Source organism: Leuresthes tenuis, unplaced genomic scaffold (assembly GCF_036924035.1).
Source record: "Leuresthes tenuis unplaced genomic scaffold, fLeuTen1.0.hap1 SCAF_24, whole genome shotgun sequence".
NCBI lineage: Eukaryota > Metazoa > Chordata > Actinopteri > Atheriniformes > Atherinopsidae > Leuresthes > Leuresthes tenuis.
In genome coordinates, this window is record NW_027325378.1 from 2,933,395 (window position 1) to 2,960,444 (window position 27,050).

Consider the following 27,050-nt stretch of genomic DNA (forward strand, 5'->3'; position numbering starts at 1 on the left):
CAAACCGCTCATGTGGATAATTTGATGACACTCCCTGCCACTGGTAATTTTTCATTATATCGACTCTCCAGCAGAGACCGCGCCTGCGCTCCTGCTCTCTTCCGAACAAGGCTTCACCAATCCTGGCTCTGGCTCCATCCCCGGCTCGGCGTCCCACAGGCCAGCGCTAATAAGTCGCTTAGCTGTCCAGTAATGGGGAAGTGATTGGGAGACGCTGCTGTGTGAAAGCCGTGAGGAAGTTGAGGGGAAGCTCCACGCCGCGCCGGACCGGACCGCTCCACAGACACAGACACATCCTCCAGTTGCTGCTGTTGAGTAGCCCGAAAAGCGCATAGTGATGGAGAGAAAGGTATGGATGCTTATGCTATCTTGTGATACATTAGCACATTTGTTTCATTCCACATCACTTTGCCTCGCTGGGTCCCCCCATCCACCATTGAAACTAATCTTCACATATTTGCTCTACCCCGGAGGCGCGTCGCCAGCCGGATTAGTGCGCACTGGAGTTTTTCTCCTCGTCTCGCTGTAATTTATTGTGCGTCTAGAAAAAAAAAAAAAAAAAAAAAGCTGCCAGGATTAATTTCCACGTCGTGGTGAATTTGGGATTATTCCAAGGCGAACATTCGCGTTGTGCACAACGTTGTGGAGGATATTGAAGGAGGAGTGGGATGCGAGTGTTTGAGGGGGTTGTTGTAGGCTTCAGTGCTCCCTCTCAGCCTGTCTGCATCATCACACAACACAGTGTATAGTTGCAGCACCTCACCCCCCCACCCTGCCCGTTTTGCAGCCGACGCAGACACCAGCGCGGTTTGTTAACCTTGACTGGTGGAAACAGACACTTGAGGAGTAATAGACGGGATGCACGGTGGATCCCTGCCGCGAGCAGCGACCATCCTCTCACTTCTTCTGCCTTAAATCTGTCCCCTTCTGCACCCTCCCTCCCTCGCTGTGATCCAGGGCCCACTCAGTGATTAAAAAAAAAAAGGAAGCTGTGTACTCAGGGCCGTCGGTGCCCCACAAGTGTGTTTTAAATCTTGCAGGGAAAGTTTCAGTTTCACTGCTAATCTGCTGGCAGGCCTGCTGTAGTCAGCAGCAGGAGAGGAATTTCGGGGTGTACGGTTGAAGCCAGATCTACTTACGCTGATTCAAAGGAAAATCTCCTTTTTTATGTTAAAACTGCAGGCAGCAGCTCTTTGTAAATCTCCTTTTTTGCTTTTTTTTTTACACAGACTCTGACCGACTGAGAAGCAAATAACCTCCCTTGGCATATATTTACCTTTCGGATAAGTCTTTTTCCACCTTTTTGATATAAGATGCCAAGATTAACAAGTCACCGCTCCCACGTTGGCTGCTTTAGATTCAAACTTGGATTATATTTTCTGATATAACCAACAGCAAGTGTTTCACCTCTTATCTGCAGTGTTCCCAGGTTTTAAAAACCTTAGACATCCCCACTGTTGCTTTGAAACCAAACAGCAATGCCGTCTATATACCAGGTTTTCTGATGTTTTACTCGGCTCTCATCGACTCGCGTTGAGCAACAACTCCTTCATCATCTGTCCACACAAATGAGTCATATTTATTTTTAGGGGAGAGTATCAGGCCTCAGTTTTCAGTCAAAGCTGAGCTGCATTGTCTGCAGATGGGTTTCTGTGCTTTACAGAAGTGTTTGCACAGCAAAAGCAGTGCTCATCCCAGATTGTTTGGATGAGACAAGCTCCTAAAAAGAGATGACAGGGCAGTTAAATGTCCGAATCCATCCTAAACGACATGGATGCAAATGGTGGGATCGCATCCCTTTGCTGAGAGTCAGATACAGAGTGTGGATCCAGGCCACAAAAGCCAGCCTTAAAGGCAGCAATAACCTGCAGAGCCCACTTCATGTCTTCAAATCCAAAACTCTGATCTCTGATCCAGCGTCAGAAGACTTTATCTCAGGCAGCATCCAAAGATTTGTGTGTATGGAAATGTTCCTTTGCATAAAAACGGGTCTTCTCAGTGCAGTTACTCACTCGGTAATGTCTTCACATTTGTTGTCAAGAATAGTGCCAGGATCTATATCGCTCTGTATTTAATAATGACAATATAATCTACTTTATACTGTAATCGGTGCCAGCAGCTATCCCAGACTAAGCTGCTGTCACTGGTGCCTCATGCTTAGAGGAGGTGTAAGTTCTGTTAAATGGGCTTTATCGGGACTGTTTTCACTTTTTTAGACCAGGGAAATTTAATGTACCACCTCTGCTGATCACACAAGCACACAAACAACGTCAATAATCAAGTAAGACCATTCAAAAATACATTTTCCACAGCTCTATATTACACTTTGAACTATGAAGTGGAGTTTTATGGTTGAGTTGTTTCATTATTAAGTAAATGTGGTTATTTAAGGAGGTTTTTTTGAACAATCTCATGACTGCCAACTGTGTTTTTGCCCCTGGCTGCATGCACACGCAGTAATAAGAAGCCCATCTATAACAAATGTGAAGCTGGCATCACGTGCCGGTTTGTTTAGACGCCATATTGTATCACAGCTGACTCTGGGACAGCGTAGTTTATATGCACAAGTCCTGAATTCTAACTTTGAGATCGTGTTTCTGCCTCTAAAATCATGTATTAGTCCCCTCTTAATCTGCATCCCAGGGAAAAAAAGATTGAATTGACTCCATTTGTAGGCGGAGAGCAATCCTTACAACACGGTGCTCCTGATATTTTTTTAATAGTTTGTGTCAAATGTTTTTTTCTGTTGACTACAAAGATAATATCAAACAAAATAAATACATATTCGCTCATATTCTTCACCTAGCTCATGTAACTGTGAAGTGGTTAACCAATTAACCTCTTGATAACTGATATATTATGCATTTTTAAAAACTATATAAAATTCAGGGTCAATGTTGTTAGTTTTAACTGCCTTTTGGCTTCGAGCTAAGCTAAGCTAAGCAAGTCTGCATTATCTCTATACCAAATATGATGATCCAACTAACTGCCTGCCTTTAAGCAACAGCTGTAGATACATATGTATTAATAGTAGTTGCTGTAGCAGTAGTGGCCATTTCAACACTTGCAAACAGATTTAAAGTGTAAATGAATTTAGATATTTGCTACATCCCATTTAATATGTTTATGCTGAGCTTTGCTGACAAGTTGCTGATGTAGCTTCATATTTAACAATCAAACTAAGTGTTATTGATCTTTCAGCTCTCTACAAGCAAAATGTGAAACCAATTATCATCAGTGAAGTAAGTGAGCTCTCTGTAAGGAAGGCCTTACAACAGCCAAAATGATATTTCATCATCTGTATGCTAAATGCTAAGCCAGTCGCTTAGCTTTGGTTTGCTGAGCAAAACAGCTTGCTTGATTGGGCACAATCATGCACATAGACTAAATTAATAGATGAATCAGTAAGATACTGTGTTTTTATCAGAGAGCTCCAGAAGTTCTTGTGGTTTTTTGTTATCTTTGGGCAGAGCTGAGCTAGCTGCGCTAAGCTAAGCTAATCGAAGCTAATGAGCTGCTGGATGTAGCTTTTGATATTTGGACACAGGAGTCGTGTCAGTCTTCTGTTTCCATATAAAATGCATAGAATATCCTTTTTTTTTTAAAAAAAAGTGGAGCATTAGTCAATAACATTTTATTTTTAAACTTACATTCATGCATCGTGAATAGGTTGCTTTCTCTTTAACGGCACACAACCTTTTTTTTTAAAGCTTAAAACTTTTACTGTAAATTAATTTATTTAAGCCTATGATAGATTGTTTTTATGCTCTATATGAAAACACAACACATGCTTTTGGCTGCAGTTCATGAAATAATGATGCATAACCACTGCTCTTTTAGAAATCTTCCAGTTTTCCATACTTTTCAAATGTGATCCCCTCCATATATCCAGACTTTCTCCATATAGCATACATCACATATCCCTGCAGCTCTGCTGGATTGTCTTAACTATTCTCCTTTAAGAATTAGCTTTTAATTCCAAACTTTACTGTATTTCTTCTAAAAAGACTCATAAATAGGGACTTCTCCAGGTCTGTCTTATGGCAGAAGTGTTGGGTTGGTTCTTGTCTCCCTCTCTGACAGAATTGGACTAAAATAGCTGCTTCAAACTGCAGTCTTCCCTGAACCAAGTGCTGGCACAGATATTACCCTCAGTATAAGGAAAGGAGAACAGTCCTATTAGTATGCAGTGTGCCATCACAGCTTCTAAGGTCTGATAGCGGATCAGAGAATCAGCTCCTTTTACAGTCTGCTGAATGCTTGACCTGGCTTTTTAAGGAAAGCCACTTCCACACCAGTCATGTTTGAAATTTAGTTTGAATGAAACAATGCATGACCCTGATGAGTCTCCCAGTGTGGTGTCACCTCCAGACTTTCTCATAAGTTAGTCTAACTGTTTCACACTTTGTCTCCAGCAGCAGCGAGGCTGATTAGAAAGACTGGAAGCTGGACACATTTTAGCTTTGTTTCCGAAATAGCTGTTCACCCAATTAAATGTTCCCTGGCTTTGTGTTTTGTGTTATTTTCAGGGATAAACGGACAATAGAGCACTTCCTTTTTTGGCTAGCAGGCACTGTGTTGGCTCAATGGATGTTTGTTTCTGCGGAAACCAATGAGCTTCCAGTAAAACATAGAAATTATTGATTTCATTGAATGGAAGACCTGAAACAATCAGTTGATGATTTGAATGGTGAGAATTTAGTTTCTGTTTTATTTGACAATAATTTCAATATCTGAGATTTTTTGTTGGACAAAGAAATATTGAAATATCATCTTTGATGTTTGAATGTTGAAATTCTTCTGCAGGATAATCAGTAATAGCAAAACTATTATTTGTCGCAGTATTTGCACTATTTTTTACCAGTTTACCAGTATTTTGCCCTCGCTTCCTTAATAAATTATGTAGAAATGCACTCCCTGCAGTGCAGTGTTTCACATAAGCATATGCCACAATTCCCTCACAGCTCCGTGAACCTTTTAACAATAAAATTATAGATTTTATGTGTCATAATGGAACGCTTTTCACTCAGACTGCACATTATCTGCTCCCACCTTCGGTATAGATTACAGCAGTGTTTCTAACCGCTGTTCTCTCACCTAAAGCCTTACTGTGGCTGAACTGGGTTTTCTTTTCAGCTTGTATATAACTTTTATAGCTTTGTAATGCTCCAGTTTATTATGTGGATAATGGCATTTGTGCTGAGGCATATGGTCTCAGTCCTAAAGGTCCCACAGTCCACAGAGCAGCTGGGTGACCCATTTAAAAGATGCAGTTCAATACTGCACCCTGCTCTGCTGTGGAGTTTGCTGGAGCTGAACATTTGAAACGTGTGCATGTTGATGGGAGAGCTGGTGCTCATGCTTGTCAGTTTATTATCAAAAGTTTTATTTCTTCAGGTGCACAAGCAAAAAAAGGTTTTACTGAAAGAAAAGAGCAAAAACCTGCAGCTGAAACAGAAACATGCAGCTTGTCTTCCCACTTATCAAACCAGCTTTCCTCATTAATCATTTAATTCTTCATTTTTTTGCCTCTGAAACATCAGAAAACTGTGGAAATCCCTCCTGAGAGCAGACGTTCAACATCTCATCCCATTTTTATTTATTCTTATTTTTATTGGCAGCACCTGGAAATATTCACAGTAAGATGACCCGCTGCAGTTTTGGTACTGAAAGCACTCTGAAGGCACCAAAGCTCGTCTGTTTTCGAACCATCTAAGTTAACATGAATGTATCAGCTGCTGTTTGAGATGATCTCTGTGCTTTAGTTGTTGCTTAAAATATTTGTTTATGTGAATGTGCAGGAGGTTATCTCCATTTCCTGTGTGTCTAAACATTGATTTTTCATAAAAGAAATACCTGTTAGTCTGGGAAAGTCATCTCCAACCGCATGTTTTCTGATTTCTGGCTGAAAAAATGGGTTTTATAACAGCATCTGAACGCTTTCTTGCTCAGCTTGTGAACAAAAGGTTTGGATTATACCAAGATGTTCTCATCTTTCTATGACTCTAGATGCAGCAGCACTTTGTGTTTTGACAGGACATTCACATGCTCAGACACGGAGGCTTTCTGTGTTCTTCTTCACGTCTGATTTCACGCCATCCTCGCCCTCGTTCTGTCGTCTCCAATCCGGCGCGGGCAGAGCGGTCCTGAAGGATCGGGGCTAATACTGAACGCCGAGAAGGAAAGAAAGACCTCTGCAACCAGAAAGATTCTGTAGACGGGGAATTATTTGGAGCAATTTTGGGGGGTTTCGTTGATAGCGAGCGGCTGTTTCTTCTTTGTGTCAGACCCGAGGAACTCGCTGCTGCCTAACGCAGCAGGCCGAAGCCTTTTTCTCTTTCCGAAACTCATTTTCTTTTCAGTTTTGCCGCTGAATTGTTCCTGTCTCGGTTCACCAGCTGCTGCTCCACTTCTCAAGTCGCCTAAGTCGGCGCTGCTTTGACGCGATTGGCTGCCGGCTTTGAACGCGGAGCAGATTACTCCCCGGTTGCCATGGTTACAGCAAACAGGAAATGCCCCAAGGCAGGTAATGCTTGGAGGCTCGTCACAGTGTGCTGTTTGTTGCTGGCGGGGAAACTTGGCCCTTTGGTGTTGCCTCGTCTTTCCATCTGCTCCTACAATGGCTCCTCTTCACAGAACAACAGGAGCTGCCAGAGAGCTGAAGCATTAAACTCCGCCTGGAAAAAAAAACGCTTTGTCCCAAACAAGCCCTGAAATCTAAGGTCGACCCCAAACTCCTTATCTGCAGCTTCTTGTGCTCATAATGCACCGCGGGGACACTGCTTCTTTTTCACCTGCTTCCTCACAGTTTATTGTTGAAACTATCGGCAGAGGCCCTTTTTATTTTCTGCCGTCATGGGAGACTTTTCTCTCTTTCTCTGCAGGTTCCTCTTCACTGCATATGCCTCGCTTTGAGCTGAAACGTTCCTCTCCTTTCTCTTTAATCCCCCCTCTGTGGAGGTGCAGGTCGTGCTTTTGCAGAGTCCCTTTGATGGGGGCTGATGGCTATTGAGTTGCTCAGCGCGAACTCTGGTCTTTAAGCAGCTTGAGCAGAGTTTTGTGTGCAGCTCTTAAACCGAGGAAAGAGAAGTGAGGGGCCCAGAAGTGGGAGGTAATCAGATTTTCTTCATGGCCTCAGCACAGTCCATATTCCCCCTTGTGCACCCCATCTGTCTGTGACAATAATGTTGACGAGGGCAGGTTCATGGTTTCTGGTATGTAAACTTTGCCACTGGGAACTGCATGTTATTCGTCAGCACTCACATAAAATTTTACTCTTTGTGTCAAACCGTCCCACTGCAGATCTCATCTGTGGTCTGGAGCCGGTTATTGTTGCATGAAATCATCAGACAAACAGCAAAGCGATCCACATCATAAACTTCATTTCCTTTTAGGGATCTTTGTCCTTTCCAACTAGTGTTACTACGGAGACTTCAGCACCCTAAAAACAAATGACTTTACTGTGGAGATCCCTGTATTTATGCATCTATGCACTCTTCTCTCTGGTTTACAGACGATGCAACATACCAGCAATGGTAGAATCAAGGTTTTTGGGTTGTTTGCTCATGTGAGCAGCGCTGAAAGTCAAATTAGATTAAATTAGATAAAAAACATCAGGGAACTTAGATTTATTTCCTCATCCTCTGAGTATTTATCAGCAGAAAACAAGAAACAAGACAGACTTTGATTGAAAAGTAAAAGCTTTTAGCCTTCCATATCCTTAAATACGACCCATAATGGCGTCACGTTGTTCTTTAAGAAGCCACAAATTATTCATAAACAGCTAGAAAGGGGACAGAGATGTGGGCGCGGTGCTTTTAATCATTCATGGGTCCATGTTCAGTTTATAACACAACACTTCTGGCACTGATAGGTTGGTTTTAGTCGATAGGAGTTAGAAAGCGACTGGGTTAGGACTCAAAAACGTTCTTTTAACAACACCTTTCTGCTCTCCACATGCAGTTGCACTCACAGCCACTAGAGGGCGCCTATTCTACAGATGTAGGCATGAACAGACTGAATGGGTATGATTGTTTGTCTTGTGTGCCAGCAACCTGTCCAAGTTGTACCCCGCCTCTTACCCGTCGGCAGCAGGGATAGGCTCCAGTCCCCCCTGACTTGGATTCAGGGGCCACGGACAACAGATGGATGGTGTTTGGGTCTAATTTAGCCAACATTTGACTTGCTGAATGTTGAAGTAAAGAGAGCATTCTGCCATTAGAGTTGAGTCAAGGCTGAACCTCTGAATATTTATTCTCATGCATACCACAGCAGTAAGTGCACTTTCTTATTTCATGAAAGATGTATTCGACCACAAAAATGTGCTAAAAGCCTGTTTTTGACACACATTTGATTGGAAATGAGTTGAAATGATGTTTTTCTCGTGGATCACATCACACCCAGGACCTCAGAGAACTATATAAGAGCTGATTGATTAGCTGAATAACATGAAACTAACGTGGTGGAGCTATTATTTTAATGATCAGTTCGTTTTTAAATGACTTTTCAAATGATTCTTTATGTTCTTCTGTTGGATTGTGGCTATTGATCGGTTTAATTGATCAGTTCAGGGGATAAAGGGGAGCTTGGACAATGATGACAGTAACTAGTGAGCAGATTGTGTCATTTTGAGCTTTTAAAGTGGCTTGAATGAATGTGAGTATCCAGCTCTTTACACAGCAACACGTTGTTGTGTGATTTTTGGTTTATTGGTTCAGAAAGTGTCGTTGGCACAGATGTAAAAGGTTAGGGAACAGGCCGGATGCTTTCTGAACCCTGCTGCATGTCACCGTCTCTTTGTCCTCCTCGTGTGGCCAAAAGCAGAGAAATCAGGAGAGCTAAATCAGGAAATCACGCGTACCTTGTGGGCTTTGATTCTTGAACAACCGCAGACCCTGAACACGACCCCCCACCCCCTCCACCTTCCATTCAGAGAGCCCTTCCCCGCCTGTCTGCCTGCTCCCCCTGCTGGTCATCAGTGACATCACTCCTGCTCCCTTACCCCCCCGTAATGCCCCCTCTACCCCCCTGTCTGCTCCACTGGTACATTACCATTTGGTTAGACTGACTGGTGGGGGTCCGGCAGGGGGTACTCCTCAGCTCAAGGTTCCCTTTTTTTCATCGCCCACGCTGCTGGATCTCTTTGTTAGAACCAAACGCCCACGTGTCGTTGCCAGAGAAACGGGAGATTGGCACAATCTTGGGATCTGCATAGATAAGCTCGGCGGGTCGAGCCTTTGACCTTGCAGGAAATTGAGAAGCATACCACTTGTGCCTTTGTTAATATATTCAAAGCCGGTGGCACGCGTTGTGTAACGCGAGGTTAATCTAAAATCAGGCAGAGCAGATTTTCTGGAGGTTTCTGACAGCACAGATGTTCTCGATGGGGCAGTAAATCAATGTTGCAGTGAAGAGAGAGGCTCCTTGAAGCCTCCCAGACTGATTTAACAGCAGCAGTAATACATGCATCTGGACAGCAGGGGGCGCCACCAAACAAATTAAAGCTGCACAGCAGTTGTCAATCATTGAATTAATTCCAATGTTGAGAGCTGAGAAGGAGGTTTGGGGGACAAATGGTTGGAGTTTTTGCACCGCCCCTCCCTTCCTTTAACCTTTCTTTCAGTAATTGTGACTTTACATTAGGATAAATAGGTAAATGATTGAATAAAAAAGGCTTTTCCCCCGTTAAAACGACTCCACACTGTCATGACCTCTGAACCAAAGCAGCTGTCTACACAGTGATTTGAGGTTTCCTCACCATAAAATCCCTTCCCTACGACCACATTTCTTGTGTCTTTCTCAGAGATCTTGCTTGTCACAGAGTGGTGATGATTTAAAGGAAAGATTCTTTCCTTTTCTGCTCCGACTTCTCCTGCTTCCAGACATTTCTGCCGTTTTTCGCCCCAGCGAAGCAGCGAAAGGGAACACAATAACAGTGACAATACGCCGTCATGTGTCTCTTTGAGTCTGCCCCACTTCACCTCCTTTGTCATTCAAATAACCTCATGAATATTTCACTCGTCTGATCTTACGGCTGGAAGAGAGCGAGGGGCAGATCTGAGGCTCAATGTGGCGTGTGGCGTGCTTCTCAGAGTAATGACCGGCGTGGTGACGGTTCACGCCGTGCGGAGCGTGATTTAGAGATCAGTCAGGGTGTGTTACTCTGCTGTCAGTCCTAATGTCCTTGTATCCAGTGTTTTCATCTTTTCAGGAGCCACACAGTCACCTTACAGCTGCTGCACTGAAGCCACAGCCTGGCAGGCTGAAAGATTCAAATGGAGGAAATACTTTGAGAATCACAGGAAAGATGTGGCCTTTCTGCTTTTGTGAAGTGTCTCCGGAGCACATCAGCTCACAGAATAGCCTCGCTCAGGTCACAGCTCCATCATAAGTGGCAGTTTGCGTGTGTCCACATGTGTTAATGATATGCAGCGTGGCCCCTTTAAGAGCCTTTTTTGAGAATGAGCCCGGGCTCGGAGCTGTGTGGAGCCGACCGTGGCCTCTGGGCTGGTCACCAGGGGGAAGCTGCAGCTCAGGAATGGCTAACTGAGCCTAACTTCCCCCGTTTAGACCGAGCGTCAGCCTCGCCGCGCCGCATGCCCTTATCAACCAATGGAATGCAACAGCTGTGCGGGTGAGCAGGGTGGGCTGGCTGAAACCCCCCTGCCAGACCCCCACCTCCCCACCACCACTTCTCCACCTCCAAGCAAGCGAGCGACGTGCCGGGCTCCTGAAAGGCAGCTCAACTAAAAAGTGAGGTAGACACAGTGAGAGACTCGGCAGGGCTGCACGTTCAAAATAGAGGGAGAGGGAGGGAACAGAGCGAAGGAGAGTCAGGCAGTGCTGAAAAGGAGAGCACAAAGAGAAGGAAAGTGGAGCAGGGGAGGGGAACAGGAGGCTGGGTGAAGGGAGAGGGAAAGACAAAAGAAGGAGAGGGGAGACATAGCAGGGTGAACGGAGGGGACTGAGCAAATGGCTACGGAGGAGACGGCGGGGGGAGCCAGGAAAGCCACCAAGAGCAAACTGTTTGAGTTCCTGGTCCATGGAGTGGTGAGTGGCGCTGTCCGTCATTCCCGTGAAGCGAGCTGGGCTCTGGCATGCATGTGCGTGTGTTTGTGTGTGTGCACGAGTCGGCGCAGCAGCGGCGGCGGTCTGTGTGTGAGAGATAGCTGGGTGAAGCTGGCCATGTGAAGGTTATTTCCAGCCCCCTGGATCCCAGCCTGTCAGGAGGTGGCTTGAGAGAAGTGGAGCAGCATGGATGGATGGGGCTGAGCAGCAGAGGGATGTGGAGCACGGGATTTCTACCGTGCGCACACACATGCAAACATGGATAACTGTAGAAGGAGAAGCTGAGCAGCCAGCTCCCCCTTTGGCTAGCAGCAGAGCTTCCCTGGAAGTCACGGACAGAGGGGGGAAATGACGAGTCCACTCCAAACAAGCCGGAGTCGCCTCCCAGCAGTTGGTGGAGGGATTTGAACCTGTGAGGTCACCAGACAAATGGATGTAGTATTGTAGCTGGAGCATGGGGCCAATCCTGGAACAATCCGTCCATTCATGTGAAGCTAGCGCGAAATGTAAAGTGTTGCTTATGGTTAGAGGTCAGGCCAGTGTGACCATAACCCTCCCAGCAGCTCTGCTTTGGTGTGCCCAAACTTTGCTGCATTTCCCAGACTTTTACGCCCTTTAAATGAAGCCAGTTCATGTTTCTGAGATAAATCAGATGCATTAATGCAAGTTACGGTGATTTTTTTTTGTTTAATCGGTTAGTCGGGGTCACAAAAAAGGTCAAGGTGACACTTTCAAATGTCTTTTTTATGTATTATTTCATTAGAACAGATGTTTGTCATTTATTTAAGGAACTTTTTCAGGTTTACGATGTTATTTCACTTAAAGAGGTTAAGATTCATCTCAAGCTGTCGGTTTTAAAATAATCTTTTATCACAAACGTAAATCTTTGAGGTTTTAACTACCTGATCAAGTTAAACAGAACTTCACCTTTGCCTCATGCCAGAAACAGAGGCTCATTTCCTCCTCTGAGAGCTGATAAAACCTATTTTTCAGAGGCTCGAGGGACTAAAATGAACAAAACAAAGTTTACAGAAACACTCTTTAAGAGGTGAAATGACCCCCAAAATGAATCTCTGATCATAAACTATCATTTAATCCATGTTTGGTCAGGAAATAGTTGTCATAGAAATAAGGATAATTAGTAGTTTATGGACAAAATGTTTATTTGAACTCGTTTTGAGCCATTTTATTGAGTGAAATAAACGATAAATTCACTGGATTTAGCTTCTTTAATGTGGCTTTTTGCTGGTTTCTGTGATATTTCGCGGAATATTTTCGGTTTTATTTGATTATGTCTTTGCAGAAGAGGTAAATGAGCTCCGGTTTCACACTTAACTCCACTTTAATCAGTGTTGATGTCGGACGTAGTGACGCTAACCTGATTTATACACTAAAACAAGATGAGGCATTGTCTCTTTGACAGGAGCGGTCATTATAGCGGCTTCAGCCCTGCGCTCAGAGACACTCTTTAAGAGGTGAAATGACCCCCAAAATGAATCTCTGATCATAAACTATCATTTAATCCATGTTTGGTCAGGAAATAGTTGTCATAGAAATAAGGATAATTAGTAGTTTATGGACAAAATGTTTATTTGAACTCGTTTTGAGCCATTTTATTGAGTGAAATAAACGATAAATTCACTGGATTTAGCTTCTTTAATGTGGCTTTTTGCTGGTTTCTGTGATATTTCGCGGAATATTTTCGGTTTTATTTGATTATGTCTTTGCAGAAGAGGTAAATGAGCTCCGGTTTCACACTTAACTCCACTTTAATCAGTGTTGATGTCGGACGTAGTGACGCTAACCTGATTTATACACTAAAACAAGATGAGGCATTGTCTCTTTGACAGGAGCGGTCATTATAGCGGCTTCAGCCCTGCGCTCAGAGACACTCTTTAAGAGGTGAAATGACCCCCAAAATGAATATCTGATCATAAACTATCATTTAATCCATGTTTGGTCAGGAAACAGCTGTCATAGAAATAAGAATAATTAGTAGTTTATTGACAAAATGTTTATTTGAACTCGTTTTGAGCCATTTTATTGAGTAAAATAAACAATAAAGTCACTGGATTTAGCTTCTTTAATGTGGCTTTTTGCTGGTTTCTGTGATAGTTTGCGGAATATTTTCGGTTTTATTTGATTATGTCGAAAAAATGAGCTCCTGTTTCATACTTAACTCCACTTTAATCAGTGTTGATGTCGGACGTAGTGACGCTAACCTGATTTCTACACTAAAACAAGATGAGGCATTGTCTCTTTGACAGGAGCGGTCATTATAGCGGCTTCAGCCCTGCGCTCAGAGACACTCTTTAAGAGGTGAAATGACCCCCAAAATGAATATCTGATCATAAACTATCATTTAATCCATGTTTGGTCAGGAAACAGCTGTCATAGAAATAAGAATAATTAGTAGTTTATTGACAAAATGTTTATTTGAACTCATTTTGAGCCATTTTATTGAGTGAAATAAACGATAAAGTCACTGGATTTAGCTTCTTTAATGTGGCTTTTTGCTGGTTTCTGTGATATTTCGCGGAATATTTTCGGTTTTATTTGATTATGTCTTTGCAGAAGCGGTAAATGAGCTCCGGTTTCACACTTAACTCCACTTTAATCAGTGTTGATGTCGGACGTAGTGACGCTAACCTGATTTATACACTAAAACAAGATGAGGCATTGTCTCTTTGACAGGAGCGGTCATTATAGCGGCTTCAGCCCTGCGCTCAGAGACACTCTTTAAGAGGTGAAATGACCCCCAAAATGAATATCTGATCATAAACTATCATTTAATCCATGTTTGGTCAGGAAATAGTTGTCATAGAAATAAGGATAATTAGTAGTTTATTGACAAAATGTTTATTTGAACTCGTTTTGAGCCATTTTATTGAGTGAAATAAACGATAAAGTCACTGGATTTAGCTTCTTTAATGTGGCTTTTTGCTGGTTTCTGTGATATTTCGCGGAATATTTTCGGTTTTATTTGATTATGTCGAAAAAATGAGCTCCGGTTTCACACTTAACTCCACTTTAATCAGTGTTGATGTCGGACGTAGTGACGCTAACCTGATTTATACACTAAAACAAGATGAGGCATTGTCTCTTTGACAGGAGCGGTCATTATAGCGGCTTCAGCCCTGCGCTCAGAGACACTCTTTAAGAGGTGAAATGACCCCCAAAATGAATATCTGATCATAAACTATCATGTAATCCATGTTTGGTCAGGAAACAGCTGTCATAGAAATAAGAATAATTAGTCATTTATGGACAAAATGTTTATTTGAACTCGTTTTGAGCCATTTTATTGAGTGAAATAAACGATAAAGTCACTGGATTTAGCTTCTTTAATGTGGCTTTTTGCTGGTTTCTGTGATATTTCGCGGAATATTTTCGGTTTTATTTGATTATGTCGAAAAAATGAGCTCCGGTTTCACACTTAACTCCACTTTAATCAGTGTTGATGTCGGACGTAGTGACGCTAACCTGATTTATACACTAAAACAAGATGAGGCATTGTCTCTTTGACAGGAGCGGTCATTATAGCGGCTTCAGCCCTGCGCTCAGAGACACTCTTTAAGAGGTGAAATGACCCCCAAAATGAATATCTGATCATAAACTATCATTTAATCCATGTTTGGTCAGGAAACAGTTGTCATAGAAATAAGGATAATTAGTAGTTTATTGACAAAATGTTTATTTGAACTCGTTTTGAGCCATTTTATTGAGTAAAATAAACGACAAATTCACTGGATTTAGCTTCTTTAATGTGGCTTTTTGCTGGTTTCTGTGATATTTCGCGGAATATTTTGGGTTTTATTTGATTATGTCGAAAAAATGAGCTCCGGTTTCACACTTAACTCCACTTTAATCAGTGTTGATGTCGGACGTAGTGACGCTAACCTGATTTATACACTAAAACAAGATGAGGCATTGTCTCTTTGACAGGAGCGGTCATTATAGCGGCTTCAGCCCTGCGCTCAGAGACACTCTTTAAGAGGTGAAATGACCCCCAAAATGAATATCTGATCATAAACTATCATTTAATCCATGTTTGGTCAGGAAACAGTTGTCATAGAAATAAGGATAATTAGTAGTTTATTGACAAAATGTTTATTTGAACTCGTTTTGAGCCATTTTATTGAGTGAAATAAACGATAAAGTCACTGGATTTAGCTTCTTTAATGTGGCTTTTTGCTGGTTTCTGTGATATTTCGCGGAATATTTTCGGTTTTATTTGATTATGTCGAAAAAATGAGCTCCTGTTTCACACTTAACTCCACTTTAATCAGTGTTGATGTCGGACGTAGTGACGCTAACCTGATTTATACACTAAAACAAGATGAGGCATTGTCTCTTTGACAGGAGCGGTCATTATAGCGGCTTCAGCCCTGCGCTCAGAGACACTCTTTAAGAGGTGAAATGACCCCCAAAATGAATATCTGATCATAAACTATCATTTAATCCATGTTTGGTCAGGAAACAGCTGTCATAGAAATAAGAATAATTAGTAGTTTATTGACAAAATGTTTATTTGAACTCATTTTGAGCCATTTTCTTGAGTAAAATAAACGACAAATTCACTGGATTTAGCTTCTTTAATGTGGCTTTTTGCTGGTTTCTGTGATATTTCGCGGAATATTTTTGGTTTTATTTGATTATGTCTTTGCAGAAGCGGTAAATGAGCTCCGGTTTCACACTTAACTCCACTTTAATCAGTGTTGATGTCGGACGTAGTGACGCTAACCTGATTTATACACTAAAACAAGATGAGGCATTGTCTCTTTGACAGGAGCGGTCATTATAGCGGCTTCAGCCCTGCGCTCAGAGACACTCTTTAAGAGGTGAAATGACCCCCAAAATGAATCTCTGATCATAAACTATCATTTAATCCATGTTTGCTCAGGAAACAGTTGTCATAGAAATAAGGATAATTAGTAGTTTATTGACAAAATGTTTATTTGAACTCATTTTGAGCCATTTTATTGAGTGAAATATATGATAAATTCACTGGATTTAGCTTCTTTAATGTGGCTTTTTGCTGGTTTCTGTGATAGTTTGCGGAATATTTTGGGTTTTATTTGATTATGTCGAAAAAATGAGCTCCTGTTTCACACTTAACTCCACTTTAATCAGTGTTGATGTCGGACGTAGTGACGCTAACCTGATTTATACACTAAAACAAGATGAGGCATTGTCTCTTTGACAGGAGCGGTCATTATAGCGGCTTCAGCCCTGCGCTCAGAGACACTCTTTAGGAAACAATGGAACAGGTGATTGATGAGCAAGATGAGTGCGTCCTCTCAACAGACCAATTAACCTTGATGAGGCTCTCGCTGCTCCAAGCCAAATATTTCCCTCTGCTTATTTTCTCTCATGCTCGCCTCTCCCCGCTGCCTTCTCCTTCCTCCCCGTCTCCCCCACGTTATTTGGAAGATGGAAAAGTCTCGTTGTAATAGTTGCGGCAGGTTTCTCGGCGTGTGTGCTGCAGAAAAGGAGAAGTATTTACACGATGGGAAAAATGGGGGTGATGTGGCGCAGTTTGTTAGCTTGTGGCAAGAAATGACGTTTTTCTTTCCTTTTGTGGGCGAATCGCGCCGAAGGAATGTTTTTGATGCAGCAAACACACCCGTTTGGACGTCTTCACGTGCATAAAACTCGAATAAACACGGCGCACACAGCCACACTCGCAGCTCCTGAAGGTCGTGGTGTTCCAGCCTCCCAGCAGCAGTAGCATTTGGCCGAAGTCTGGCTTCAGGACTGACGGGTAGGCCGAGGTTTCTTCCTCTGTCTCTCTCATTATCTGCCTTAACCCCCCCCCCTCCCATCGACTGTCTCTGTGTGTGGAGGTCAGCGAGGGCCACGGTGACGGGAAAAGCCTTCCAGCGTTCTTGCGTGGGAAACCCGATAAGCCGAGGCATAAAATGACACAATGTAGATGTATCGTCTGAAAAATTCTGCAACTGCATCGTCTGAGTTTGGCCCTAAAATGGCCGGTTCCCCCCCAGATTTATGCTGAGTTATCTGTGGTGGCCGAGCAGATAGTTGGCGATATCGGTGTCTGAGATGCAGGAGGCAGAGAGGCAGCTTTGTGCAGTAAAATAAAAGAACAGCCACTTGATTTTCTTAACACTGTTACCTTGGATAATCCACAGACCTTGCCATGATCAGTTCTCATTGAAATTACTCTCCACCAAAGAACTAGTCACTATGAAACTCGTTCAGTGTGTAACAGGCAAAGCGATGTTGCTGTTTCTGTTTCAGGTCTTCTTTTCTTCTATTATTCAGTGTTTTGAGCACTAAAAGACATTCATCTCCAGTGCACGCAGGTCGAGGCTAACGTCTCAGAGTCGCAGCTCATGAAGCCCTCTGCATGGTTGCATAACTGCGCAGGAAAATGGGGAAAATGTCATGTTGATTAAATGGTCCTTTAAGTTAAAGCCCCCATGTGAGGGTTAGCTCAGGGTTACCTGATTGGTCAGTTTCATAGGCCTGAGCAGGCACCGCCCACCATCTCGCAGGTTATGGCAACCTTTATCATAGTCAGAATAATGCCTACAAAATGGGTTTTTGTCGTTTTTTTGGTGGCCGGATCAACAGTTGTTTAAAAAAAGATGATTTATTGAGTCCGATTGATCAAAAGATGCAAAAAAAATACAAAAAAAGCCAAAGGAGCAGCCTGGGAGATCGTAACGTTTCCCCTTGGCTGCTGTTTTCTGTCCACATGAAATGGAAACTAAGCATTTGGGTCATTTCTAAACCTAACAATGTGCTTTTTACTCCTAGCCCTAACTATTTGAGGAAGAAAAGTGTGAAAACCTGCAGCCTTACGATTGACCTGCTGTGGTTGGAGATCAAACTCAGACTGTAGAGACTAGTTAAACTAACTGATTAGTCAATCATTCATGGCAGCTTTTTGGTCCCTTTCAGAGTGAAACAGATTCCTGACTAAATCTTAGCATCATTTGTTGCAGTATCTGCTTTTTTTTTATCTTTTACAGACCTATTATGGGTTAGTTATTGGCTCATATGTGGCGTATAGTTTCTAATCTCTCATCTTTCACAGGGCATGTACAGGGAAACAACCAGAGGTGTGTTTTTATGAATAAATCCTGTTAAAATGATTAATTGCACCTCCTTCTAACTGCTATACGAACTCTTTGAATGTATTAGTTAATAAAAAGGCAGCACAGATCGAAAGCTGCTGACTCCCTGCCTTCGACTGGTGGATTAATCAGTTTGACTCATCCAATTAAACACGCTCTTAAGTTATTTTAAATAGGAGGATTTCATGTTTCCAGTGGAATGTATTTACCTTTTAAGTGGAGTAAAAGAGTCAAAGGCATGGCCTCAGAGCTCTTTGCTCTGCTTTGGATGAATACGTCTGCAGGTAAAAAGGCTAAAACCGCAGCTTAAGTGGTGTTTTTCTTTAAAAAAAGGCAGAAACTATTAACTAACAAATATCTTTAGCCATAATTGATCTGATATAAACAAATTCCTGTCGGATGAATCACAAAACCTTTGTCTTAAATGAAGCGGCCACTGAGAATGCTCCATTTCCTGAATGAGCGTCATTTATTTTCCCTTCTGAAACAAACGTTAAGATTCTTTCTTTCATGTTTCCGCTGAATAAATTTGAATATCTTCTGGAGCATCGTGGCTCCCATCAAAGCCGAGCATGCATGGGTTAACTCTGGCCTCTTCACATCCTGTCAGCTCTCCCAGAGATGCCAACACACTTCTCAGATATCCCTCCACATGGCAGATTCGATTGCTGCCTGGCTGGCAGGGCTCCGGGCAGCGTGTTGGAGTCGGTTCAGCAGGTCAGGCTATAGAGTTCGGCTCATTGTGTGGATTCATACCATCCAGCTATGCTTTTCTGGATCTGTTATTAGGGGAGACTGCAGCAGTCCAAGTCCAGTCTGATGCCTCCTATTGTCTCGTTTAGGTAGGAAGTCGACAGTAAAGGAAGGATGTTTCTTAAGACTCCAGGAGGGCCCGACCATATGTTGTTTTATCCTCTCCTGCTCGGAGACCCCTCTCAGTCGGTGCGAGCCCACGCTTCCCCTCCCCCGCTTCAGCCTCACCCCGGGCCAGAGTGACAGCAGCGTCTGCTCCGGCTTCTTATCACAGGATCTGTTCTCGGTGGCATAATGTGTCAGTGTCAGCCTGCCTTCTGTCGTCATGGTCGGCTCCCTGTGAGCGAACATCCCGGAGAATGACGGCACAGTTTAACACAGCTCTCTCACTGCCCCCCCCCCCTGTTTCTGTTTGTTTTCAGTGTCTTTGTGGACAGTCTAAAGATCACTTTGGATGTTTGTATGAACGCTCTGATCCATATGAGAGGTGACAAATGTCTGCTGGAGCCAAAACATTCAGACTTCAGCTTTTTAGCAGCTCTGCATACGCTTTGCTGTGAATTTCCTCGTCTAAACAGCAGGGCTGAGAGGTACTTGAGCACGTGTTTGATATTAAGTGTTCATTTAGAGGCCCACCTGACATCCTGGGTGCTGTTATTTCAAGAGCTCCGTCGCCTTTTAGCATAAAGCTTCGAAATCTAGAACAGTTCATTGAATTCTGAGCATCCCAGGCTGCAGGCAGGGGACTTCAGCCCATTCAGACCTATCGAGTCGTGTGCCGCGTTAACATTTTCAAGACATCCGAACAATTATGTTCTCCAAACATGGGCTCAAAGTCAACAACTCCCAGCAAATCTGGAAAGTTTAAAGTGTTTGTCCTTCAGAGGCTGAGAAATGAAAGGTTTGGTGGACGGATTGAAGCCTTCCAGAAATCCCCCAGGTCTTAGAAAACCTCTTTAAACAAAGCCGTGGGTCGCTGTGGGTTAAAGACGCCTTTAAAGTCATAAAAATAGCGTAAATGTTTATTTTTGAATGTAGAGCAATACAGTTGATGTGTTGAGACCTGTTTACTCGGGACACTTTCGGTATTTAGGCTGCTACAGATGTTAAATAAAAAGACAAGAAGGCTGTTTTAGTGGCCCAGATGTGACGAATAAAGAGGATTTTATGTAATTTATCTTTAAAACTAAACATTTAGATGCATGTAATACGAAACTAGAAGGAAAAATGCCTCATGTGAGCGAGATACCTGCAGGAGATGCACTCTGCATTGCAGTAATACGATTAATTATAACTTTTCCTCTTGTGTGATGAGAGCTGAGCTGTTACAGAGTGCACAAAGTAGTTATTTTTAGTCAGAAAGTAATGTGAATGAGTCACAAGAGTCCTGTCCAGCAGACTTATTCCATCATGCTACACGGTGGAACAAAGAAAGGTCACGGCCACGGCGTGCCCTTAACTTTCGCCAAACGTTTTGCAAAGAGTGAAACTCATTTAGCCGCTCAGCAGCTGTCGGTGACAGTATAAATCTGAGCTGCTGCCGTCTGTTTAGCAAAGTATTCAGCGTCCGTTTTAAAGGAAGTAAATGAGTAAACAAGCTGTTTGCCTGGTTTTGGATGATCATTTTCACTAGAAAATGTGGAGGAAGCCGACAAAAGGTCGGCGTCATGATCTGGAGTAACGAGAGTGAAACACTGGAGGACTGCGGCCTTTAAAAGCACGATGAAATGAAAAAGCAAGACGAAGGAAACTTGGAACGGTCTGAGCAGCTGATATGTTGAGCAAGACTAAGGGAAAGTGTCACTTTCCGAGCTGCAGCAGTGGGTCGCTTCAGCTCCCGAAGGTTCACAGCGTCGCTGAAAGCTGTGATGCAACGCAGTGGGGAAAATGTTCCCGTTCCAGCTGTTTCCAAACATCAAATCCATGTATTTATGACAAAGATGGCCATCTGATCACAGGATGAGCTGCTAAAGCACATGATTTTACAGCAGTGCATGTATTCACATGTATGGGTAGGATAGAGGATCCTTTGGGTTTAGGCCCGGAGAGCTTTTGTCCCACTTGGTGATCTTCGCCAGCTGTAAATGAAGTGAAATCCACCCACTTTTGATCAGTGGAATGATTTTAGAAGCAGCACTTTGCTCTCAGTGCAGGGTCGGATTTCTTCTGCTCATTTTTAATCAGAGGATCCTCAGCAGATGTGCTCGTGTACAACAGTGGGAGGTCTGTTTTCCGTCTTCCACACAAGCCGGTGCTTGGTTTCAGACAATAAACCAAGGCGGAAGGCAGCTGTTGCCAAACGAGTGACAAGCACAGGTGAGAGTCCCCCAGCTGTTCCCGGGCCTCATGGCGGGGAGCGCAGGACCGTGGGCCCTGTCTGCGTGGGTTTCAACATGTGTTTGAATGCAGTTTGCAAAGCTGAATTTGTTTAGAGGAGACAAAAGAGCAAGACAAACACAAGACATCTGTGATTGTTCTCGGCTTTTGTTTCCAGCGTTGTGAGAAAATTAGACAAAACAAGACAAACCGCTGCGCCAATGCCACATTTCTGTTGAGTTAGGACGAGTTTTCGGCTCTGAAGTTGGGTTTTTCCCTTCGCTTCTCTCCCATAAAAGCTTTTATCTTCGGGTTGTAAACATTTTCAAATGGAAAAATCGGCACCAGATTGCGCAAAAGCTGCAGCTGTTTGATTTAAAGGTTACAAAAGGTTGGAAAAGATAAGAGAAGGTTTGAAACTGGACCACTGAGCGTGTGTTTTTAGGTCAAACGAGTGACTGCTTTGGATTAGAAACGGATGCTTTTGTTTTTGCTCTCGTTAATGATTTTGTTAGACGTGGAAGACGCAAGAAAATGTGATGTTTTCCACTTTCGTGACTCTTTCTACTGTCTCCCCAGCGTCCTGGCATGCCGTCTGGAGCGAGGATGCCCCACCAGGGAGCTCCCATGGGCCCACCGGGCCCACCGTACGGAGGGAGCCCGGCGGTGCGCCCCGGCCTGCCCTCCCCGGTGATGGAGCCCAGCCGTAAGAGGCCTGCCCCCTCCCAGCAGGTCCAGCAGCAGCAGCAGCAGCAGGTCGTCCAGAACCGCACCAGGAAGTGAGTCTGAACCCCGCCCACCTTCAGCCCGACCAACACACTGCACCGGCGTCTAACTCTGTGTGGCGCGTGAGATCAGCTGCACAGTCTGTGGAAATGATGGAGTCTCAGCTACCAAAATGTGTTTTTAAGAAGCAGTAAACATTAAAGGGGAACTCTGGTGTTTTTAAACCTTATTTCTGGCATGAAATACGTTCATCTGCTCACCGAGAACAGTTTGGTGAAAGTCGGCGTCCTTCAGAAGCTATTTAGATAACTGGAGATCCATATAACGGAGTGAACGGGGCTTAGAGGATGCAGCCTCTAAATAAGGCATTATCTGTCTTTATTTCACCAATACTTTAAGAAGAATGAATGAATGAACGTGTGCTATAGCTCTGTTAGCTCATAGCTGCTGTTATGTGGCTACTTGCAGCTATAGGAGAGCTAACGGAGGGATTTCTACACAGGCACTCTACTGGGACCACTTCATCCACACGCCCCCCTGCAGCACAGTTTATTCACTCCGTGCTCTGTGACAGTCGGCTAACTTCACACAGAGTTTGCTGCTGATAGTTTTGTGCAACATGGCAGGAAATTTATCAGATTTTGAGTAAGACGGACGTTCTTACCGGAGTGAATGAGCTGTGCTGCAGGGGGGCGTGTGGATGAAGTGGTCCCAGTAGAGTGCCTGTGTAGAAATCCCTCCGTTAGCTCTCCTATAGCTGCAAGTAGCCACATAACAGCAGCTATGAGCTAACAGAGCTATAGCACACGTTCATTCATTCATTCTTCTTAAAGTATTGGTGAAATAAAGACAGATAATGCCTTATTTAGAGGCTGCATCCTCTAAGCCCTGTTCACTCCGTTATATGGATCTCCAGTTATCTAAATATCTTCCGAAGGACGCCGACTTTCACCAAACTGTTCTCAGTGAGCAGATGAACGTATTTCATGCCAGAAATAAGGTCCAGGTTTAAAAATACCAGAGTTCCCCCTTTAATCCCAACGAGGCACGTGTCAGTTAAACTGCACACGATCCCCTTTAAGAAGACAAATAGCTGGTTTACAGTGACTCAGAGATGATTGGCAGCTTCAAATGATACGAACAGACAATCATTTGATTATTGCAATTATTAGTCATCAGTCGTTAAGAGGATTTTTAATACATTAGTAATAAGACTTCACAGGAGGGATGGATCGCTGTCAGCCTCAGGATTTAAAATGTCTCAGAGCACCTTGATAGACCTTTTTCACTTGTTCTGATGGAGGCTCACGGGGAACTGAGCCGTGAACTTAGCTTACCTCCTTCTACCTCTGAATTATACGCCGTTGATTGAAACCACAGATGATTTCTGGTCTACGAACCCACTTATGGGGAGTATAAGTGGAAAAGAAAGCAGAAAATAGTCCAAAATCAGGCATAAATTGGACGCTTTTTTTTTAAAATAACTGAAAGCAAAGCAGCAAATGTCCCAGTTTTACTTTCACATGCGATCCAATCTGTTAGGAAGCAGCTAGAGGGGAAACTCATGGTCTTCTTTTCATACAGGGACGCTGTTTTTGAGGTCTGGTCTGCTTCCAGTTGGATGAGTTTTCACTCAGTTGCGGCGATGCGAATCAAGCAGATCCGTCCTGTTTCTGTGAGGTTAAACTTTGAGAAAGTCTTAGTTTGCTGGGTGTTCCTCGTTAGCAGCGAAGGAAACCGTAGATTGTGGAATTAGCTGCTTCTCGTATCGATGTAATGAGTCTTTTTACACAAGCACTGCGGATGTATCTGTGGTTTGAACATCTTTCACGCCCTGATTTTTGACAATCTCCCGATCAGATCTCAAAAATCGCACTGATGGGAAGTGAAACCGCAACCTTTGTGTGTCTCCTCTCAGCTGTCATTTACGCCTTTGTTTTCCACGCTTGCAGACTGCCTCTCCCACTTCTTTCCCTCTTGCATCATTTGCTGTGCTCCCTGCTTTGTTCATCCACTTCTTACCATGCCTGAGTGTGGCTTTCACAGATGTCTGCAGATGTTCATGCTTTAGCTCATTCTTATGCTATCGCTATCGCTATCTCAGACACATCTGGGATGTCTGCGAGGAGGCAAGTGTGTGGTCATTATAGAGCCGATCAATATGCACGCTCTGTGGAGCTCCCTGCTTCATTCTCTCTCTATCTGCAGCACGATTGATCCACTTACAATTAGGCAGGCTTGTCGAACAGGTCATAGGAAATGTTGTCCTGCGTCGGGGGCTCAACCCTCAGAGCAGCCCGTCTGAATCGATGATTCAGGGTGACCCGTCCAGGAGTCCTCTGGCAAACAGGTTGATCCTCTGGCTCCTGCATCCAGCGCAGACCCCAAACTGCTGCCAGCTGAGGACGGGCCACCTGTCATTGACACCTTATGGTCCCCGCTACTCTGCAGAGTTAACTCTGTCCTATCGGCAGGCAGCTGCTAAAAATAGCTTTTCTTTCCAGTCTACTTTGCATAAAACGCTATGAATATTTAACCCGTTGTCCTATAAAAGCACTAATTTGTCATCTTTAATTTGCTTTTTGGAGAAACGTGACGTTGTCTGTGCTGGATTTTAAGGAAGATGCTTCACCTGTGGGGTAACTGTGGCCTGTTTTAGGAATATAAACTGCAGGGATTAATCTCACTTGTGCTCATTTATAAAGCTGAGAGGAAATATCTGTGCCCTGACGAGTTTTCCTCATTACGTTTTAATTCAAATTAAACAATGAATAACTTATCACTTGCTGGGATGAGCCGCTGAGGCTCAGGATGAAGCATTTCTCTGGAGATAGTTTAAATCTATTGATCACATCACCTAATCTGCGGGTTTTCAACAGCAAAATGTGGAAAATCAACCTCCTCGCATCACAGATTCCACACAAAGATACAACGGTGCAGAGCATGGTTGTTATATATTATAATAAGTCAAAATAAGTGTGAGGTCTCTTTAGAATACGGAGGCTTATGTTTAATCTAATGATTCTGGGGTAAAATAACATAAAAATGTTTAAATTACAGTGAAAATCAAGTGTTTTCTTCTAAATTTGCACGTTTTTTCTGCCTAATTGTCTTTTTTAATCTCATGTAATAACTTTCTAATCAGTTTACTCGTGCAGTTTCAGAGAAAATCCAAGTGTTCTCACACAATTTCCTTCCCTTTTTAATGAACTTATGAGTTTTTCTCACACAAATTTGTGACTTTGATGCACACAGAATATAAATGTTCTCTTTGTGTAAATTTCCTACTTGGAAAAATGCAAATTTTGGACAAAACGTCCAACATTTTACAGCCAAGCTTGTATTGTTTTCCTCCTGATATTGTACCTCTGCCCTGGACGTGAAATGATTAAATTAAGCTGCTTTAAGTTGGCGTCACAGACAGGAAACTGGAGGACGAAGACCGGTGTTTCGGTGTTAAGTTGCTTTAGAAGAGTCACACACAGCCCCAGAGAATTGAAAGAGTTAGCAGTGATATGCAGATGATGCATCCTCTGAATAATCTGCTTCTTTCTTCCTCTGCAGTTCACCACGTTTTGCTTAGTTTCTGAGGAGCACGTCGTTTATGAAGCTCTAAACCTTGGTTTTTACCTGTAAAATCTAAATATTTATCTCCGTGACGACGCCTTCTGTCGTCGGTAGCTGAGGAACATGCTGAGATTTTAAACTAGCCTCTTTGAGCCAAGCCTCCGGCTTCTTTGATCGAGTGATTCTTTAGTTGATGAGCTGGTTTAACTGTGTCCATCTGCACCTAATGATCATTACGGCACCCTGATGGCGACGCAGAGCTAAACCGGGGATGAAAACCTAGCTTGTGCACCCCTCCCTGGTGTGGTCTTTATCAGTGTATTGTCTGTCTCTGTGTGTGAAGCATGATTGTTTGGGTTCACCGGGTCCCTCAGACGAGCAGGACGCCTCCCGGATCCTCTCCTGCTGCACTTGTGTGCATGCATGGACACACACGCACCATCGTCTGGCTTTGTCTGAGCTGCAGAGTTTGCACCCACTAACAGACCCTTGAACTTAACACACACACACACACAAACAGCCAGAACCACCAGGTGTTTCCTCTCTGACATGCTACTTGCTGCCAGTGAGTGTGTGTCTCGCCACAACTCTAATCGGACAACCTTCGAATCCTCACCAACTCTTAGGAAGCCAGTCGGATTCCCGGGAGCCAGTGAGATGCCGGCGAGGCAGATGGACATGAGAGAGCCCCAATCAGATCCCACGCTCGGATCAAAGTAGGAGTTTATTCTGCTGCATGTCCATTTTCTTTCGTTTGATGACTCTGGCCTAGTTAGTTAGTCTTTCACCTGAGCCCAGCACTCCCCTGAATTAACTGTTTTAGCCAAACGTACATGCAGGCCAAGAGGTTGCCTCCTAAAATGTAGCGGTGCATGCTTTGGGCTGGAGCATGGCATGCTGGGAACGGTTTTGTGCAGCTAGAGCAGAAAAATAAAGCAAAATCCAGTTTTTATACAGCGTAGAATAGTGGATTGTTGATGTTTTCCTTTTCAATGCACTCCCAGATCCTTGACTTCTCCTTGCAGAAGGCCTGTCTCAGTATTTGTCTCAGCATGCTGATGTAACTCACTGCTTTACAGAGTGTTGCAGCGCTCTCTACACTGCAAAAGAACAAGCTCCTCCACGATCATTCAACATCTTCAGCACTTTTACGGTTAGGGTTGGGTGATATCTGACTTCATGTGCTCAGTATATCTGTTAAAATCAGTATTTTTGGTACTTTATCAATAAGCTTGACCACAAGTCTAGATTTCCATCTCCATGTTCCACATAAATTAAATAAAATAAACACTTTAAAGTGGCTCGTAACAAAGATTTCTTTCTATGTCGCCCAACCCTAAAAAACAAATAGAAAATCGTGCAAAAATAGCTTTAAATGGGTACATTCAAAAGGGAAAGGAGTTTAACATTATGGGAAATATGCTGTTTTTCGCTTTCTTGCAGAGAGTTTGATGGCAAAAGCAGCAGCATGAAAATAGATGAGAGATGAGTAGAGATGAGTGAACTCGTGCACATTGT

At 43.4% G+C, this 27,050-nt stretch overlaps 1 protein-coding gene across 5 annotated transcripts in view; it reads left to right on the forward strand.

Annotated features, from left to right (window-relative positions):
* Window positions 1-57: 57 nt before the first annotated feature.
* smarcd3b (SWI/SNF related BAF chromatin remodeling complex subunit D3b) overlaps window positions 58-27,050 on the forward strand; it is a 42,238-nt gene continuing 15,245 nt past the window's right edge. For 2 of the 5 annotated variants that reach the window (XM_072378653.1, XM_072378654.1), the window contains exons 1-3: window positions 10,711-11,049; window positions 21,819-22,018; window positions 26,159-26,248. In XM_072378653.1, the coding sequence (XP_072234754.1) occupies window positions 10,972-11,049; window positions 21,819-22,018; window positions 26,159-26,248 (368 nt within the window). In that variant the 5' untranslated portion in view covers window positions 10,711-10,971. Of the gene's footprint in view, window positions 350-10,710; window positions 11,050-21,818; window positions 22,019-26,158; window positions 26,249-27,050 lie in introns of those variants that run through there. The other 3 variants (XM_072378656.1, XM_072378657.1, XM_072378655.1) reach the window with 2 other exon arrangements.